The sequence below is a fragment of the Mangifera indica genome, chromosome 8 (assembly GCF_011075055.1).
Source record: "Mangifera indica cultivar Alphonso chromosome 8, CATAS_Mindica_2.1, whole genome shotgun sequence".
NCBI lineage: Eukaryota > Viridiplantae > Streptophyta > Magnoliopsida > Sapindales > Anacardiaceae > Mangifera > Mangifera indica.
In genome coordinates, this window is record NC_058144.1 from 6,602,254 (window position 1) to 6,620,133 (window position 17,880).

The 17,880-nt window shown below is 33.5% G+C and overlaps 3 protein-coding genes and 1 long non-coding RNA gene across 4 annotated transcripts; all 4 read right to left on the minus strand.

Moving 5' to 3' along the window:
- Positions 1-1,777: 1,777 nt before the first annotated feature.
- Positions 1,778-3,887, minus strand: LOC123223459 (triacylglycerol lipase 2-like). Its single transcript, XM_044646625.1, has 9 exons — positions 3,702-3,887; positions 3,516-3,623; positions 3,139-3,279; positions 2,956-3,066; positions 2,713-2,856; positions 2,573-2,613; positions 2,379-2,458; positions 2,186-2,281; positions 1,778-2,100 (listed from the first exon to the last, which is right to left on the minus strand). Exons 1-9 carry the CDS (start codon positions 3,885-3,887, stop codon positions 1,778-1,780), a joined length of 1,230 nt encoding a protein of 409 aa, XP_044502560.1.
- A 1,346-nt stretch (positions 3,888-5,233) lies between these two features.
- LOC123223460 (triacylglycerol lipase 2-like) lies at positions 5,234-7,186 on the minus strand. The gene is made up of 9 exons (XM_044646626.1): positions 6,993-7,186; positions 6,806-6,913; positions 6,583-6,723; positions 6,401-6,511; positions 6,158-6,301; positions 6,018-6,058; positions 5,835-5,914; positions 5,642-5,737; positions 5,234-5,556 (listed from the first exon to the last, which is right to left on the minus strand). The coding sequence occupies exons 1-9, from the start codon at positions 7,176-7,178 to the stop codon at positions 5,234-5,236; spliced, it is 1,230 nt and encodes a 409-aa protein (XP_044502561.1). The 5' UTR covers positions 7,179-7,186.
- A 1,405-nt stretch (positions 7,187-8,591) lies between these two features.
- Positions 8,592-9,491, minus strand: LOC123222405. Its single transcript, XR_006503627.1, has 2 exons — positions 9,002-9,491; positions 8,592-8,904 (listed from the first exon to the last, which is right to left on the minus strand). It is a non-coding gene; the product is annotated as an uncharacterized LOC123222405 (long non-coding RNA).
- Positions 9,492-13,381: 3,890 nt separating this feature from the next.
- LOC123224235 (ethylene-responsive transcription factor 3-like) lies at positions 13,382-14,594 on the minus strand. The gene has a single exon (XM_044647842.1). The coding sequence runs from the start codon at positions 14,320-14,322 to the stop codon at positions 13,669-13,671; it is 654 nt and encodes a 217-aa protein (XP_044503777.1). The 5' UTR covers positions 14,323-14,594; the 3' UTR covers positions 13,382-13,668.
- Between the last annotated feature and the right edge of the window lie 3,286 nt (positions 14,595-17,880).

Consider the following 17,880-nt stretch of genomic DNA (forward strand, 5'->3'; position numbering starts at 1 on the left):
GTTCTGCTGCTGGCTTCCGGTTCTCAGAAAAAGGAAACTATTTCTTGTTATAATTTCATCCTAAAAACTTAAGAGATAAACGCAAAAATTTGAACAAGCTTGCCAACTGAGGGAATTTGTCAAGGGAAACATCAGCGATGTTAATTGGTAAACTTATCCTTGGCATTGTTCAGTTGAGAATTCCATACTATGTTCTGAGTGACGTTATAGTTTCCAGGAAATCATGGAAAAAGACTAAAACATGCATGATGACTGTTGTATCGGCTGGGAGAAAATTCAAGAAGACATGTGGGCATAAAATTGGAAAATACCAGTTTTTTTAATTAAATAAAGAATCAAACTAGAAATGGAAGGGATTCATTCTTCGTCTTGCTTTGGCTAAAAAGACTTGACAAGCAGTTTTTGCAAGGGGTGATATCATGTGACCCAGATGAGCAATCGGAGTAAGCATTCAAGAGCCTATGGCAGCCAAAGGCCCAAAGCCATCAAAATTCCCTAAAATTCAAGATTTCTCTCTTATTAATTATTTCCTCTTCTCAAAATCACACAATAGTTGTTGAAGTATTCACCATGGAATGTCAAAAATGTGAACTTTATTTTCTATTTTATCATAGGATAATTTGAGGGGAAAAGAAAAAGCCATTACGACTCTTGGGGATTGGAGTTTTTACTATACAACTCTTTATCTTTTTTCATCTCTTCCTGACCTATTTTCACCTCGGAGACCAAAAGCTTTGACAGTGTTAACAGCATCGAGGATAAATTTTCCATGTCCTTTTAGTTTGGCTTCAACTTCGTACATATTGATGGAGGCAATCTACTTTCTCAACATGCTTCAGGAATGCCAACTTCAATCAACCTCCTTAGGATTTATCCTTCTACTTGTCTATCAATATTGAGCCTAAAAATACCCCAATTGACAATATCAGGACTTCTACCTTTAATAAACCTATATCCCACTTACCAAGGTTCATATTCATAGCTGAATAGACGCAACTGGCATCCCCGAATTCATTATTAGAGAAAGAACCTCAACAGTTTCTTCTATTCAGCAATGAACACAAGGGTGCCCTACAAAGAAATAATGGTTCATATCTATTCGGACCCATTTATATGGATTATTGTTGTGGTCACTCTTACAGTTAAAAAAAATACATAAAAACTATATTTAAAAGCGTCTAGTTGTGATATAAGTGAGCAACTATTCAAGCCAACAACATACAATTAATTAAACGGAAAGTATTTTAACAGTTTTATTATTTGTTCAATCACACTTCATTTTTATTCTCCATCTTCACAAGATAACAATTATCTCTTATTTTTACAAGTATTTACAATTAACATATTCTATCGGTGACAATTACCTATTTGATTTGAGTTTTAGTTTTTCTTGTGACAATTTATTATTCGAGATGATAAATGATAAAATGTTATTACATACTCATGCAAACAAAGCCGAAACAAAAGTCCGAAGTCAGAGAAACTATATATGAATGAGCTGAGTAGGTAAATACTTGTGAGGACAGATTGATTGGCAAAGGATTTAAGATAGTTACAAGTTCTAAAATATAAAAATAAAAATACATATAAATTGAGAGGAAAATAGCAAGACTAAATAAAATGTAATTGTAATCCTGTTCTTCAATAAGTTTTCTTTGAATTAAGTGTAAATATAGTCTAATAAAATAACTCCGAAAGGTGAATTGTTTAACATTATTGTAGTTTACAATATAACTTCAGGTTAAAAAAAAAAAAGAAACAAAGAAAAACAGAGTTCTCAAGTTGAGTTGAGCCCGAAAAAGGCCATTATAGGATTATATACAAGTTGATTACCATTGCTGCCAAAAACAAAATCAGCATGAGCATAGTCTTCTACGTAATGTACCACCATCTTATTGGCGCTGTGATATTTAAGATTTTGCAGCAAAAGCTTGACATCATTTGGATCGGCAAGCGAGTCCTTCCCACCATAGCCTATGAACAGAGGAATATCATTTGGAATACTTGTCATGTTGTACACTGGGGGAGTAGTTTGCCCGTAGTGATTCATGTTGTCAACTGCACCATAGTCATACATGGCTATTGTTCCCGTTCTAATCACTGTCACAAAACCAGTCCCACCCATGAAATCAGTCATAATAAGCTATTATAGATTACTGGCTTAGAAGTTGAGGAGATCACTTACTCTGAGCCAGGTGAATCATGTTTTTTGTGGCAGTTGGCTGAGGTTCATGTTTAAGAAACACATCAATTGTTGAGGAATTTATGCAGCAATTTTCGCCTATCAACACAAAATATTTTCGTCAGTGGTTTCACTGGAAATAAATATTCATTATGAAGGTTCTAATAAGCAAGCATGGGACATTGAATGAGGAAACCTGTGAAATAAACCAGCACATCAGAGCAATTGATGCCTGGCTGAGAGCAGAAATCTTCCAGAAGCTGGACTGCGGGCTCTCTGTTCACATAGAAATGAGAAAATTACTTGTTTATTTTTTGATTTAATAAGTGAAGAGATTACCATGAATCTTAGAACAAGTAGAGAAATGAAAAAACAAATGCTTAAACTTACGCTCTTGGAGAAAATTCATGAAGGCCTAACCAGTACAATTCCTGTTAAAAGATTATATATACCATATAGTCGGAAAACATCAGTTTCTAATCAAATATAGAATGAAACTTGAAATAATAGAAAGTCATTTATCGTCTTACTTCACCTAGAAAACTTTTGGCAGCAAATCTTGTAAGAGGTGATGAGATATTAGCCATATGAGCAATTGGACTCAGCAAAGCAGCTGACTGAATCATGTTCAACAGCTTATTTTCGGAAAAAGAAGCAAGAGCCAACAAAGTTCCCTGCAATTCCAGGTTTCTCTATTAGTAATTATTTCCTTGTGAAAATTTTTAAAGTGAAATGAATAAATTAACTGGAAGCAACAAGATGCAGATAGTCACCAATGAATGTCCGACATAGTGCACTTTTTTTCCTGTATTATTGTGCACAAATTGGACAAAGGCAGTAAGATCATACGTCACCAATTCATCCCATGACCATTCCCAGTAAGCCTACAAAAGACAAAATTCTTAAAAAGATTCGATGAAAGACACAAAAAAAACTTGTAGAAATATGAAGAAAACCTCATCTTGAGGAGTAAGTGACACATGTGTGCTGCTGTATTTAGTTCCACGAGTGTTGGCAATCCACACATCATAGCCATTATCTGCCAAAATGAATGCCAAAGATTCATCTGGGGAATTTAGCAGCCATGTAATGCCATCCTGCCAGCACAATTGCCCGTATCCAATTTAAACAATTTATTCATCTTGAGCATCTTCGATAAGAGTAATATTATATATACACATTTTTTAGTATCACATATAATTAGATATTACTTTATTCTTCATTTAAAATTACCAAATCATATTATAACATATCATTTCTGTAACCAATTATATACCTAAAAATATGTACATATAATTTTTATAGATTCAATGAATGTTTTAGGGTTACCAACCGTTAGGAGCCCATGTTGTAACAAAACGGGTGGGTTCTTTGCTGGTGCACCCGACCGTGCATTTGGCATCCTCTGCAAACTAAGAATATAACCATCTTTGGTTGTCACCTGCAAGCCATCAAAAGATTGTTTTACTGACATTAAGTGATTTATTAAATACAACAATATTGATTGAGTAAGAAGTACATTGTGCTCGTGGCATATATAGCCCCACGGCTCCACCATTGTTTTGCAAATGCTGTCATTAGTAGGAGGGGGAGATGAAAATTCTCCTTCCTCAGCATTGATTTTGTAAAACTTTGTTCTTGCTGCTGCAGCTACCAATACATAAAATGCTAACACTAAAATCAATGTCGTGGTTGCGTTGCCCATTTTGAACTTGAGTTATCAGCAGTGAAAATTGTATTGCCTTTTTATAGTAGACATGGTCGAGTAGATGATTGATAACATATATACTATTATTCTATTCTATAATTACCTTCACATATCTTTGCCGCAACGATTTCCTCTTCAGAATTACTTGTTGATTCTGAAGGCAGAAAAGCTGAGATAGAATTCCTCCTACAAGCGAGCTGCTTAGATGACAAGGAATTGTGATAGAGATGTTGATACATGTTGTCATGAGGGATATTTGATGATTAAAGGTCAGAATAAGATTGAAAGTACCCGGTTCCATGTCCTTCTAGTTTGACATCAACTTCGTACATATTGGTGGAGGCGATCTACTTTCTCAACATGCTCCAGAAATGCCAACTTCAGTCAACCTCCTTATGATTTATCCTTCTACTTGTCTATCAATATTGAGCCTAAAAATAACCCAATTGACAATTTCAGGACTTTTACCTTTAATAAACCTATATCCCACTTACAGAGGTTCATATTCATAGCTGAATAAATTTTTTTTTTTTTGGGTAAGTATAACTGAATAGATGCAATTGGCATCCCCGAATTCATTACTAGAGAAAGAACCTCAACAATTTCATCTATTCAGCAATGAACTCAAAGATGCTTGAAATATGTAAGCAAAGCTATATATATATATATATATATGCACAATTCTACAAAGAAATGGCAATTCATATCTATACATACCCATTTATATAGAGTATTGTAACCATCATTCTTGCACGTAAAAAAGGTCTAATTGTGATATAACTATGATATAACTGAACAACTAGTTAAACAAGCAATATACAACAATTAATTATGTCAAAAGTATTTTGACAGTTTTATGATTTGTTCAATCACTATTCATTTTTATTCTCTATTTTCACAAGATAGCAATTATCTCCCATCTCCAAAAGTATTTATAATTAATATATCCTATTGGTAATAGTTACCCATTTGAGTTTCAGCTTTACTTCTTGTGACGATTTCTTGTTTGAGATTATAAATAATAAAATGTTATTACATAAATAATGCAAACACAACTGAAACAAAAATCCTAAGTAAAACTGTGTATGAATGAGTTCATTAGATAAGGACTGGCGAGGACAAATTGATTGGCAAAGGATTTAAGATAGTTACTAGTTTTAAAATATAAAAATAAAAATACATATAAATTAAGAGGAAAATAGCTAGACTAAATAAATTGTATAAATATACTCTAGTAAAATTACTCCGAAAAGGTGAATTGGTTAACATTACTATAGCTTACGATATAACTTCAGGTTAACAAAAAAAAAAAAAAAAAAGAAGAAGAAAGTAAAACAGAGCTCTCAAGTTGAGTTGAGCCCAAAAAAGGCCATTACAGGATTATATACAAGTTGATTAGCATTGCTGCCAAGAACAAAATCAGCATGAGCATAGTCCTCTACGTAATGTACCACCATCTTATTGGCGCTGTGATGTTTAAGATTTTGCAGCAAAAGCTTCACATCATTTGGATCGGCAAGCGAGTCCTTCCCACCGTAGCCAATGAACAGAGGAATATTATTTGGAATACTTGTCATGTTGTACAATGGGGGAGTAGTTTGCCTGTAGTGAATCATGTTGTCAACTGCACCATAGTCATACATGGCTACTGTCCCCGTTCTAATCACTGTCACAAAACCAGACCCACCAATGTAAATGCTCATAATATGCTATTATAGATTATTGGCTTAGAAGTTGAAGAGATCTCTTACTCTGAGCCAGGTGAATCATGTTTTTTGTGGCAGTTGGCTGAGGTTCATGTTTAAGAAACACATCTATTATTGAGGAATTTATGCAGCAATTTTCGCCTATCAACACAAAATATTTTCGTCAATGGCTTCACATTAATTAGGTATTCGCTATGAAGGTTCTAATAAGCAAGCATGGTACACTGAAAGAGGAAACCTGTGAAATAAACCAGCACATCAGAGCAATTGATGCCTGGCTGAGAGCAGAAATTTTGCAGAAGCTGGACTACAGGGGCTCTGTTCACATAGAAATGAGAAAATTACTTGTTTATTTTTTGATTTAATAAGTGAAGAGAATATCATGAATCTTAGAACAAGTTCACCAAATGCTTAAACTTACGCTCCTGGAGAAAATTCATGAAGGCCTAACCAGTACAATTCCTGTTAAAAGAATATAAAGACCATATATTCGAAAAATATCAGTTTCTAATCAAATATAGAATGAAACTTGAAATAATAGAAAGTCATTTATCGTCTTACTTCCCCTAAAAAAATATCAGCAGCAAATTTTGTAAGAGGTGATGAGATATTAGCCAAATGAGCAATTGGACTCAGCAAAGCAGCTGATTGAATCATGTTCAACAGCCTATTTTCGGAAAAAGAAGCAAGAGCCAGCAAAGTTCCCTACAATTCCAGGTTTCTCTATTACTAATTATTTCCTGGTGAAAAATATTACAGTAAATGAATAAATAATACAGGAAGCAACAAGGTGCAGATAGTCACCAATGAATGTCCAACATAGTGCAGTTTTTTTCCTGTATTATTGTACACAAATTGGACAAAGGCAGTAAGATCATACGTCACCAATTCATCCCAGGACCATTCCCAGTAAGCCTACAAAAGACCAAATTCTTAAAAAGATTTGATGAAAGACACATAAAAACTTGCAGAAATATGAAGAAAACCTCATCTTGAGGCGTAAGTGACACATGTTTGCTGCTGTATTTAGTTCCACGAGTGTTGGCAATCCACACATCATAGCCATTATCTGCCAAAATGAATGCCAAAGATTCATTTGGGGAATTCGTCACCCATATTATGCCATCCTGCCAGCAAAATTGCCCATATCCAATGTTAACAATTTACTTATCTTTAGCATTTTCAATAAAATGCTTCAGGGTTACTAACCGATAGGATTCCATGTTGTAACAAAACGGGTGGGTTCTTTGCCGGTGCACCAGACCGTGCATTTGGCATCCTCTGCAAACTAAGAATATAACCATCTTTGGTTGTCACCTGCAAGCCATCACAAGGATTGTTTTATTAACATTAAGTGATTTATTAAATACAGCAATACTGATTGAGTAAGAAGTACATTGTGCTCGTGGCATATGTAGCCCCACGGCTCCACCATTGTTTTGCAAATGGTATCATTAGTAGGTGGAGAAGATGAAAATTCTCCTTCCTTAGCATTGATTTTGTAAAACTTTGTTCTTGCTGCTGCAGCTACCAATACATAGAATGCTAACACTAGGATCAATGTGGTGGTTGCGTTGCCCATTTTGAACTTGAGTAAACAGCAGCTGCAACAACTTGAAAATTGTATTGCCTTTTTATAGTAGACATGGTCGGGTAGCTAATTGATAAAATATATACTATTGTTCTATCCTATAATTACCTTCACATATCTTTGCCCCCACGATTTCTTCTTCAGAATTACTTGTTGATTCTGACGGCAGAAAAGCTGAGATAGAATTCCTGCTCCGAGCGAGTTGCTTAGATGACAAGGAATTGTGATTGAGATGCTGATACATGTTGTCATGAGGGATATTTAATGATTAAAGGTCAGAATAAGATTGAAAGTACCCGGTTCAGCATGCGAGAAATGCTCCCTTGATAATCTCATTACTCCCAAAAAATGCTTGTTCATTTAGTTTACCTAGCATTAGTAATTGAAACTTCATATTTGTAAATGACAACCTTTACCATGTGATGCCAGCTTCGCGAATATAGCTTTATTTTGAGAAAGAAAACCCTGTACACGGAATCTCTAAACCAACTTATCCTTTTCTTTATTTATTCATTTGCAAATCACATCAAATGTATCTAGAGATGACAATAGAGTGGGTAAATGACGAATACCTTAATTTTTGTTCTCATCTCTTATATAAAGATAACAAAGAATTCTCATTTCTTTTTCACAGAAAAAATTTCTTTCTCCATTCCAACAGGAAAAATCTTCCAGACGTTCCTCTCTTCATCTTTACTAAAACAATAATTGAATATTTATTAGATATTAAAACATATTTGTCATAATTCAAAACTTTTTAGGGTAATTTACTAGAAAAGAGTTTAAAGAATATTTAAAGAAAAAACGCGTTAAGAAAGGGACAAATCAGTGTCTCCAAATATAGAGATTTTAATCATTTATGTCTTCATTTTCATCTTTATTAGGGAATTTCCTTTCTGTTTAAAAAGAAGTAGAGCGAAAACCTAATTTTACAAGCTGAATTGTTATTTGTAGTTGTATCAGGCAATCACAGTGTTTCCCATGATCAAGTTGACCACTAAAATTTCAATTTTTCACCCTTTGAATTTTAATTGTGTAACAATCGTCTTTTATAAAACTTAATTCCCTTCTGTTTTCATAAATTTTGTCTTCTATGCATTAATTATTTCAATTTTTATACCATCTCTTGTATGCATTCAAATATTTTGTGAGTTTACTTTTAATTTATTTTATTATTTTGTTTTGTTTAATAGCTGCCAACATATGAATTATTATTGAGGACTACTATTTATATCATTTGACAATATGAAAAGAGAATACGACGGCTCAACCCTCAGCAAATTGATGCCCCTTTTATCTCAAAGTTATTTGTATCAATAAAATTACGTGTATTCATATTAAATACATAAATATATATATATTTATATGTATAAAGATAAAATAATATTCAATTATATAATGATATATATAAATGTGTATATTGATAAACTCAAAGTGGGTACACGTCAGTAATTACTAAATTTATTAACTACTTGACATGCCTTGCATTGTCTTGCGGTACAATATTCACGTAACTCTTTAATAACATCCAAGCTATAGCAGTTTTACTAGAATAGAAAACATGAAGCTGAAGACGTACAATTTGTTTATTTCAGATAGTCTTTGTATTGCAGGGATGAGGAACACTTTGAGCTTATTGAATGATGTTCTTTGTGGCGGATGACCGAAGGCCATGGGCAGCCACAGCATCTGCTGCTGAAGAGTTTTGACTGCAATTCTTGCGTGTAATTTTAGCAATGTTTTGAAGTCAGTATCGTAAGATAAACATTTTAGTTCTAAGTGCTAAATTAGCAGATTAGGAACATGCGTGCTACCTGAGACAGCAGACAATTTACACCTTCCGTTTGGCAGACAGTCCACATAAGTTCGAGTTCAGCCCCCTGTTAAATAGGGTGACAAAGTGTAACCTTTTATTGGTCTAATTCGAGTGAGCTTGCCCCCCACTATAGTAACAATCAGGTATGCATAGAATGCAATCCTTCCTTTCTTTTCTCTCTCTCTAGCCGCAACTCTGATGATCCCCACTTGTCCAATAGTTGACTCTTGGATAAAGCAGCCAAAGCCATTAAAGTTCTCTAAATTAAAATTTTGTACGTGGTTAATTCATTATAGGATAACATAATTGTCAAACAAGCGGGTACTATCCTGTATAAAGTTCACCTGTGCAGTTCATATCCTGTCTTTTCGTACACATACTGGAATGTAGCAGTAAGGTCTTAAGCTACCATGATCAAGGATACCCAACACAGTGCGGTTCAGGTCCTGTCTTTTCTACCACAGGCTGACGACAAGAATGCACTCATACTGGCACCAGGCTGACTTTTCATTGAAAACAAATGAGTTTTCATTCCAAGAGTTAATAACAAAAAAGAATCACTAGAAATATCGAGTTAAAAAAGCACATGACATCTTTTTATGTTATGTATCCTACTCCAACCTCAAATATAGTGCGGTATTTCTAGTGGTGGAAATCAAGCAAATAATAAAACTGAACCCACATGAAAATTTTGGGCTTCTCTGTCAACAGTAGTGATATAAACAAGGCGAGAGGTAGGGCCTGGTATCCTTATGGCTAGAATTAAGTATTCAACCAAATGAACCATACCATAGATTTCATCAATGCATAATTCCACCTTCATTACGAAATTCCAGGTTTTTATCCTTTATTTTCTTTTTCGTCCTTGTCAGTTCGCAGTTAACTGTGATTACCACGCAAGCCAATACAAATATGCTGACTTTGTTCGGAGATATGTACTGATCCTCACAGTGAACTCAATCTACTGCTCTTGCCCTAGGAAAAATCCACACTCACAGCAACCTACACTAAATCAATCCTCAACCCAGGAAAATTCACAAATAACAGTGAATAAAAATTAGCAAAACAGGGAGATATGTATTGATTCCAGTCCAACAATAATCAGAGTACGATAAGTATAAGATCCAATGCATGGTATTCGAGAGGTCAACACTCTCCTTCCACTACTCTAGTTTTTCTAAAATTCTCCTCTTCATTCTTCATTCCTCTCCAGCCTTTATTCCCCTATGTAACTGCCAACCCTCTCAACCATGACACGTTCCTCCTCACTGCCCTATGTTCCTGCCCTATTTTTTTGTGCAAATGCTACTTGTGCCCTCCAAATGTCTGCTTTGTGTTTGTAATAGCGCTTCTTTTTCCAATAGAGAAATCAGATTTATCTAGCCCAAATTCCCGAATACTGGCTGCAACCTATTCTTTTCAGCATATTTTTTTATTTTGGATTTCCACGTACTAATATATCTGTACAGAATTAAGCCATGAATACTTTCCGACTATTTTTGAAGATTCTGGAAAACCCTCAACTTTGAAGCATGAATAATGCTATTCACACAAAATAGTATGCATTCATCCATTTGATAGTGTAATAGCGTATTAGCATTAGAGCAGTCTCACTTCCAGAAAAACACGTCATCATGGATAAAAACTTCAAGATTTTAGATTGCTTCTAAATCCATTTTGACCTGAGCTAAGTCCTCTGTTCAACAAAAATAGAAAGGACAAAAAATTTTGGGCAACACTAAATTTAGAAGCAGAGCAATTACTAAATTAATACAACAAATTAACAGTTGGTGCATACCCATTAATTAAAGTTCTAGCAGTGGCCATCAGAGAAACAGTCATGGATCCAGGATCAACAAGCTTTTTAAGTTCTGCATGTCTAAGCTGATACTGCTTTGCAACTGTCAGAAAATAAAGAAGAATATAAAGCCATAACAAACAAAAGTAGAAATAATAATGATTGTTTGGGAGCAATGAGCAAAAAAATTGTATAACAAGTATTCATAATCCCCACAACAAGGGCAGCCTCAAGTAATTATAAATTTATAACAGCAACTGTGTAGTATTCTACAATACTTACAGCTTTTTCAATTGATTCAAGCCTCTGGTCAACTTTGGTTAGATGAAGGTGATAAATAGAGTACCCTGCGCCATTAATTAAAATACAATAATCAGATTGAATGACAGCAATTAGGAAGTAATACAAGCATAAAAACAAGTAGACAAGATGCTTTTAAAATGCCTGAGACCAACAAGTACCATTTCTTTTTGTCTACATTTTGGCTCTATCATTGATACAGTATTTGTCTGAAGAAGGTTAAAGGTTTAAAATATTAGGATAAATAAGCAAGCCTTTCATCCTCGTTAGTCTAAAGAGCAATCCTTTAATCCTGTACAAAGGATATGCAAGAGCCACCAGTCCCATTCAACTTCAAACTGAATTTCACACACTGTGGCATTGAGAAAACCCTCCATAAAAGTATCTTAACGATGCTTCAACTATTCTTTTCCTACCAAGGATGACTAAAACAATCCCCCTAATCTCCAATCAGAGTAACACAAAAATGAGATAAGTGCCCCCCTTTACAATTCTGCTTAAATTAAGATCACCGATCACTGGGATGAAGGACAGAACAGTATAGTCACTCTAAAAGGCCAAAAGAATAATGAAAAAGTGAAGAGAATACAAACATAAATCCAAATAAAAATTACCAGTCCTAACTGTTGCAACTGATGCTATCGAAGTTCCAATAATGAACACCACTCTATGCTGTCCTAAAACAGCAACCATCAATCGAATTCTGAAAAGAAAGAACCTTGGTTGAAAATAAGGTGTCTTGAATAACAGCCCATGAATTAATGACCTTTTTGTTGATCTGGGGCACGGTTACTGAACCCAAAATTGAGGCCCCTCTACTCCTGAACGGTGCATGTTGCATTAGAATCAAACTCAGTGAGGTAACACGTCAATTGTCAAGTTCAAAACACAAAAAGTTTCTTTCAAACCATCCGCCAAGCTTCTGACGATTTTCAATTTACAGGAATTTTTTGGTGCCAGGTGAAGGGCATGGCATATTGGCATTGCATTATTTTGATTCTTGGTTAATGGAATGGTTAATAACTTGGCCCACTAATCAATCCTGAAAATGAATTTTGACCGTCTATTTTGGTTTGTAAACAAGGTATTGATTATGGGTCGTTGGATTATTACAGCCAATTACACTTTTTCTTGTTTTCTTTATTCGCTTTGATTTTTCTTCTTTTATTATTATTTCGCATGGCCTTGAATTGAATTTTGAGCCTTGTGGAAATCTTGTGAACAGTCCAAACCCCTAAATTGGCTGAGGTTTTAGTCGTTAATACAAAAGTATACACTGTCGCTGGTATATCATCCACAGAAATTCAGGATCCTTTCTTTGGCTGCAAAATGATAGTTGAATATTACTTACCCACCTAGCCATTCTTCATCTTTAAGAAAAGCGTAACACAATACTTTGAAAAAAAAAAAATCAAACAAATTTGTTGCTTACCACTCAAATAACCATAATGGAAGCTGTTAATTATTAATTGATGTTTTCCATATGCAATATGAACAACACAAATGCGCCTCCACTACTTTAGAGGACAATGAGAGCCTAAACTTTCATAACTTAAGCCTCTGGCTTGCACAAAACTCCATTAAAGTGATAAAAAGAGTAGCAGCTTAGAGAAAAATTAATCTGAATGATTATCCTACCAATAAATTCCAAGTGTGGAAAGGAAAACAACAGAAAAAGGTAAATGTAAACACACCTCCATCACCAAGAGAATCCAAGAAACCTGAATACAAATAACTTCCAAATCCAACCAAAGATCCAAGCCACAAGTAAAGTAAGCTTCAACAGCTGCATTCTTTTTTCTTCACTCATTATACCATCTTAATCAGAAAGCATAATCCAGTTATATAGAATGAAATTTTGGCTAAGGGTCATATTTCATTAACTTCTGATGGAAATACGACATCACATTCTACATAAAGGGTGTTCATATATTACATGACCGGTAACATTGCTAAACCCTCCAGTAACCTAAGAGGGGGTATTGATACAATACAGGTACCTACATCACATCACATGTGCAATAAATGGTTCTCATCAAAACCCTATCAACATGTAAGCTGTCTCACCAAACCTAAATACCAACACAGCCCTTTCAATCTATTTCTAATCTTCCTCCATTACCATCCACAACTCAATATCTTCAAATTACTTAACTGCAAATGATGCGAAAGGGCAAAACAAAATTTGTGAAAGACTGAAACTGTTGTTTTTCGTTTTTACAAGATTATGAAAATGTTTTGTACACCTGAAAGAAAGAAATGAGTATGAAAAGATCAAGATAAGGATCAAATCCACTTCTTTTGTAAGACGAATTAACTTCAACGATACAGACAACACGTTAATACTCAACAGCCCATCATCAAGTTGAAGAAATCCCAGATCGCATAATGAACAACTAATCTACATAAAATTTAAAAGAGTAGACATCTTTCATAAATTTTCTCTTCAACCTACCACCAAGTACCGGAATTTTCTTTTTCTTTTTCTCATAATAATCATCATGATATTCCCCATAAAATAAAACTTTGAAAAGAAAAACATTAAATTATGAGAAGAAAAAATAACATCAGAGGCGCAAAGCAGTGGCTCGAAGATCATCACCGTCAACATCAACGACGTCCATCGTCATCGGTGGTGGTAAATTCAGATCGAATGGCAGGATTTTCCTGGGCGAAGAACTGAGAACACAATCATCACCGTCATCAACAACCGAGGACGATGAATCACAATCGCTATGACAATCATCCGGTGCAACCGGTTGTACGATTTTCCGCTGCACTCGTGGGACAACCGGCACAGGTTTCGACACCCTGGGCCCACTAAACGACTCCACCGTACTACTCATGCTGCTGCTCGTCGGTCTATTGACCTGAAGAGCCGGATCAAAATTACAAAACCCGGTTCGAGACTCCCGTTCCCGATGTTGTAAAAGTACAGGAACATTATTAACATTATTAGACGGAGAAATCGTCAACGGAAAATTCGTTTTCGCCTTGGGCCCACGGAGCGACCTTGCGGCAGCGTCATAAGCACGTGCCGCGTCTTCAGCGGAGTCGAAAGTCCCAAGCCAAACTCGCGTCTTTTTCCAGGGATCTCGGATCTCGGCAGCGAATCGGCCCCATGGACGTTTCCGGACGCCTCTGAATCGGATTTCGGAAGGATTTTCAGCGGCCTTCGTCGGCGCTGGGTTTAGCGGCTTTGTAGCCCTCCCTCGCCGCATCAGGAAAAGAAAAGAAAATACAGAAAAGTGAAGGAATTAAAAAAATGGGTTTATTTGGCTAGAAACACCGCCTCTGAAAGAGGATTCGGTTAATGTTGAAGCTTTGTTTGTGCGTTCATCGCGTATTTTTAGGGCTTTGATTTTCGCTTCTTCTTCTTCTTTTTCTCTCCGGAAATGAACCGATTCCGGGTTCAAAGCCGTGGAAGATTTTGGCTTTTTTATGGAGACGGAGAGGGCGTGATGTGTGGTTGTGAAATTACGGATTTGCCTATTTATTTAATTATTGGATTACCAACACCACTATTTAATTTTTTAGCGTGCTTCTTTCTACCTTTAAAGGATAATAAATAAATAATACTTGGAAATATTCAATTTATGAAATTCAAAAAAATAATTTCCTTTTTTCACTTTTATTATCCTCCCTCGTTTAAATTTTCGAATACATGTAATTTTTTTTCTTAATTGAATGTAAATTTATATCCATTTAATATAAAAAAATTATAATATTGAATTTTGTTTCCATGAAAAGAGTCAAAATAATAACCGAAGAAGATATTAGTTATTTTGTAAGGCCACGATTTGGCCGATTGGGTGAGTGAGTGCAGCTGCTGGCCAAATAATTCGTTAAATCTGAAAATTGGGTATTTGTTTCTTCTTTTTAAGAAATGTTCTTCATCCCATTTGGGATTTGTATTTTGATATACCAAACCAACAGTATAATCCAAGAATAAAAAAATACAGTGTGAAGGATTGTTCTAATTTATATGGGTAATTTGTATGCGGATTAGAAATAGTAAAGATATATTCTATATATTATGTATGTCACAGTCATTATTTTTCTAATTGTCTTACTAGAAATGGAACCCAATTTTTTTTAATCCCACATAGGGGTATGGTATGGAGGCATTTTAATAAAATACAATTATGACATATAAATATAAATTATTCATTAATATAAAACTTAATTGACCCATTCAAATCAGAAGTTGGCAGGTAGAAATTGATTGAAAGATTAACAAACAAACAAACAAAATTACAGGTGCCAGTTAAAAAATTATGTAACATAAATGCAGTAGAATCAATATTCGAATACAATTTCCGTTATAAATAAAAATAAGCCAAAAGAGTTTTTCCGCCCAAGGTTTGTTGCAATCATGTGACATCCATTAATTATTAAAAACTCAAATTTTTACCTATCAATTATTAAAATTAATTAAAAAAAGTTAATTTTAAGAATAAATTTATTATTTAATCAATAATATATTAAAAATAATAAAATATTATCTATTTCATTTTTAAATTTAAAAAATTAATAATTTATTTTAAAATTAAATTTTAAAAAATCACATTTTTTTATTATATTTATATTTTTTGGTGAGTTTTTTCTAGCTCTCTCTCTGATGACCTTTTTTTCTTTCTCCAAAGTCTTCATTAAATAGAGATAAAAACGTTGTTTTTATCATAATAACAAAGAGAAAGTTGTTAGAGAAGATAAAGTCACTAGTCAAAGAGAGACAAAGAAAACTTATTGAAAAATAAAAACTTAATAACAAAAAAAATATAATTTTTTAAAGTTTAATCTTAAAAAAAATTATTAATTTTTTAAACTAAAAATAAATAATTATTTATTATTTTTAATATTTTATTAATTAAATGATTATTTTATTTTTAAAACAAATGTTTTATTAATTTTTATATTATATAAATAAAAGTTAAATTTTTAATACTTACAAGAGATTAGTAGGGTTTACAAGGACCCTTACGTGACAATATGTCCTTCGGCCATAAAAATATATTATTCGGAAATATGGCCCACATCTGTCCACGTTTCAGTAATCAACCGGGACCATTAGGTTTCCGAGTAAAAGCGACTGGCGGGCAATGTGCAAAACCAGGGAGAACTCATCTGTTAAGGTCTTCACTGTCACGCTAACCGGTAGTTGTTATGGCTCTCCGTGACAGACCTATTGGTGTTCCACACGTGTCCGAATAGATATTTCCCTATTGGTCAAAATAAAATTTTGGTTTGTGTGGCTTCCCCCAGGCACCAAAGACAGAGTGCCCATGTAAAATCATGGTAACGTGGCCAAATTTGGTGACATAATTATTAGCCCAAATGTATTACGCGGTTTTGTTTAAGAGGATTCTTAACCCTTCTTTACACCTATAATTTTAATGTTTAATTATTTAATTATATCATAATATATTATTATTTTTATATATAATTTATTATATATAATATTAATTTTAAATATAATTTAATACAGTAAAAAAGACAAACAATTTATTTTGTCTTCTGCAAAGGAACACTAGCTTTCAAAGCTAACATCTGTTATTATGCTTTCTTAATGGGTGGGCCGAATAAATATTTCCCCTTTAAGCATCCCTCAACTCAAAAGTTAGTTTTAATAAAGAACATTTTTATGTAGATATAATAAGATTAATATAATGTAAGAAAATTAACGTTTTAAACTTAAAAAATGGATAATAGTCATTTGACCTTCTAAATACATAAAACTAGCATATAAAATAATTATATATTAATAAAAAAAACAATAATCTTTTGAGCAATGTTATATATAAGTATTAATTTGAATACAAATAATTATGTATTTATATATGATTAAATATTTTATTTTTAATTAAAAATTATTTAATCATATATTAATATTTTACCTAAATTAACATATTTTTTATTTTTTATTTATTTAGTTATTATTATCTTATTTATTTAGAGAAAAACTTATTAAATTAAATTAATTTAGGCTCAATGAAATGACGTGGCAAAGATGAGGGCTACAGAAATCAAATCAAGGAGAATCAAAGCAGAACGAGTGGGCTGGTGGTAACTTATAAAATGAGCTTTCAATGCGTATATAAATGGAGAACTACCATACGCGCACGTTAGTACCTTCGAAAGCAGGTATGTGGTTAATATTTTCGCGGGAAAGGGCAAGCAATGTGGCGGTAGTTGCTAACGCACGCAACATGCGTTTGTTAGCATCATCTGACCTTTTTTTTTTTTTTTTTGAGTTTATAAATAAATAAAAATAATGATTTCGTCCATTACGTTGGTGGAGAAAATATCCCAATATTAAGTACTGAAATTAGAATCTATCTTTTAATAAAATCAATTTATAGGAGAGTCTGGGAGTAAATTAAAATTGAATGAAAAATTTTTATCATGAATTATTTATAACCTATGCATTACAGATATAATAATAATAATAAATGGGCAGCACTGCAGAAATATAATAAAGTCAATGCATGTGAAGATGGTGGGAGCCATAAGTGTGAAGACAGGAAGGGGAAAGTGGGTTCCATTTATTTAAAAAAAAAAAACCTTCGATTAGTTTGACTCATACCATGTTTAAGCAATCGCATATTTATCTAATTTTAAATATTTAATTAAATATTTAAATAATTTATTATTATATTTAATTTAAAATTATTTAATAATACTATAATACATTATTTAAATATTTGATATATCTTTATAAATAAAGTTTTTATTGATTTTTGGCTTGCACGGTTCTGACAACTCAATTGTGGCACCAA

Coding starts and splice junctions, on each gene's coding strand:
- LOC123223459 (XM_044646625.1), bottom strand. CDS start 3,887: ATGGGCAACGCAACCACGACATTGATTTTAGTGTTAGCATTTTATGTA. Junction 3,624..3,701: donor ATATATGCCACGAGCACAAT/GTACTTCTTACT, acceptor GATGGCTTGCAG/GTGACAACCAAAGATGGTTA. Junction 2,459..2,572: donor CATGAATTTTCTCCAAGAGC/GTAAGTTTAAGC, acceptor CTATGTGAACAG/AGAGCCCGCAGTCCAGCTTC.
- LOC123223460 (XM_044646626.1), bottom strand. CDS start 7,178: ATGGGCAACGCAACCACCACATTGATCCTAGTGTTAGCATTCTATGTA. Junction 6,302..6,400: donor ACTATGTTGGACATTCATTG/GTGACTATCTGC, acceptor CTGGAATTGTAG/GGAACTTTGCTGGCTCTTGC. Junction 5,557..5,641: donor CATGATTCACCTGGCTCAGA/GTAAGAGATCTC, acceptor GTTTTGTGACAG/TGATTAGAACGGGGACAGTA.
- LOC123224235 (XM_044647842.1), bottom strand. CDS start 14,322: ATGCGGCGAGGGAGGGCTACAAAGCCGCTAAACCCAGCGCCGACGAAG.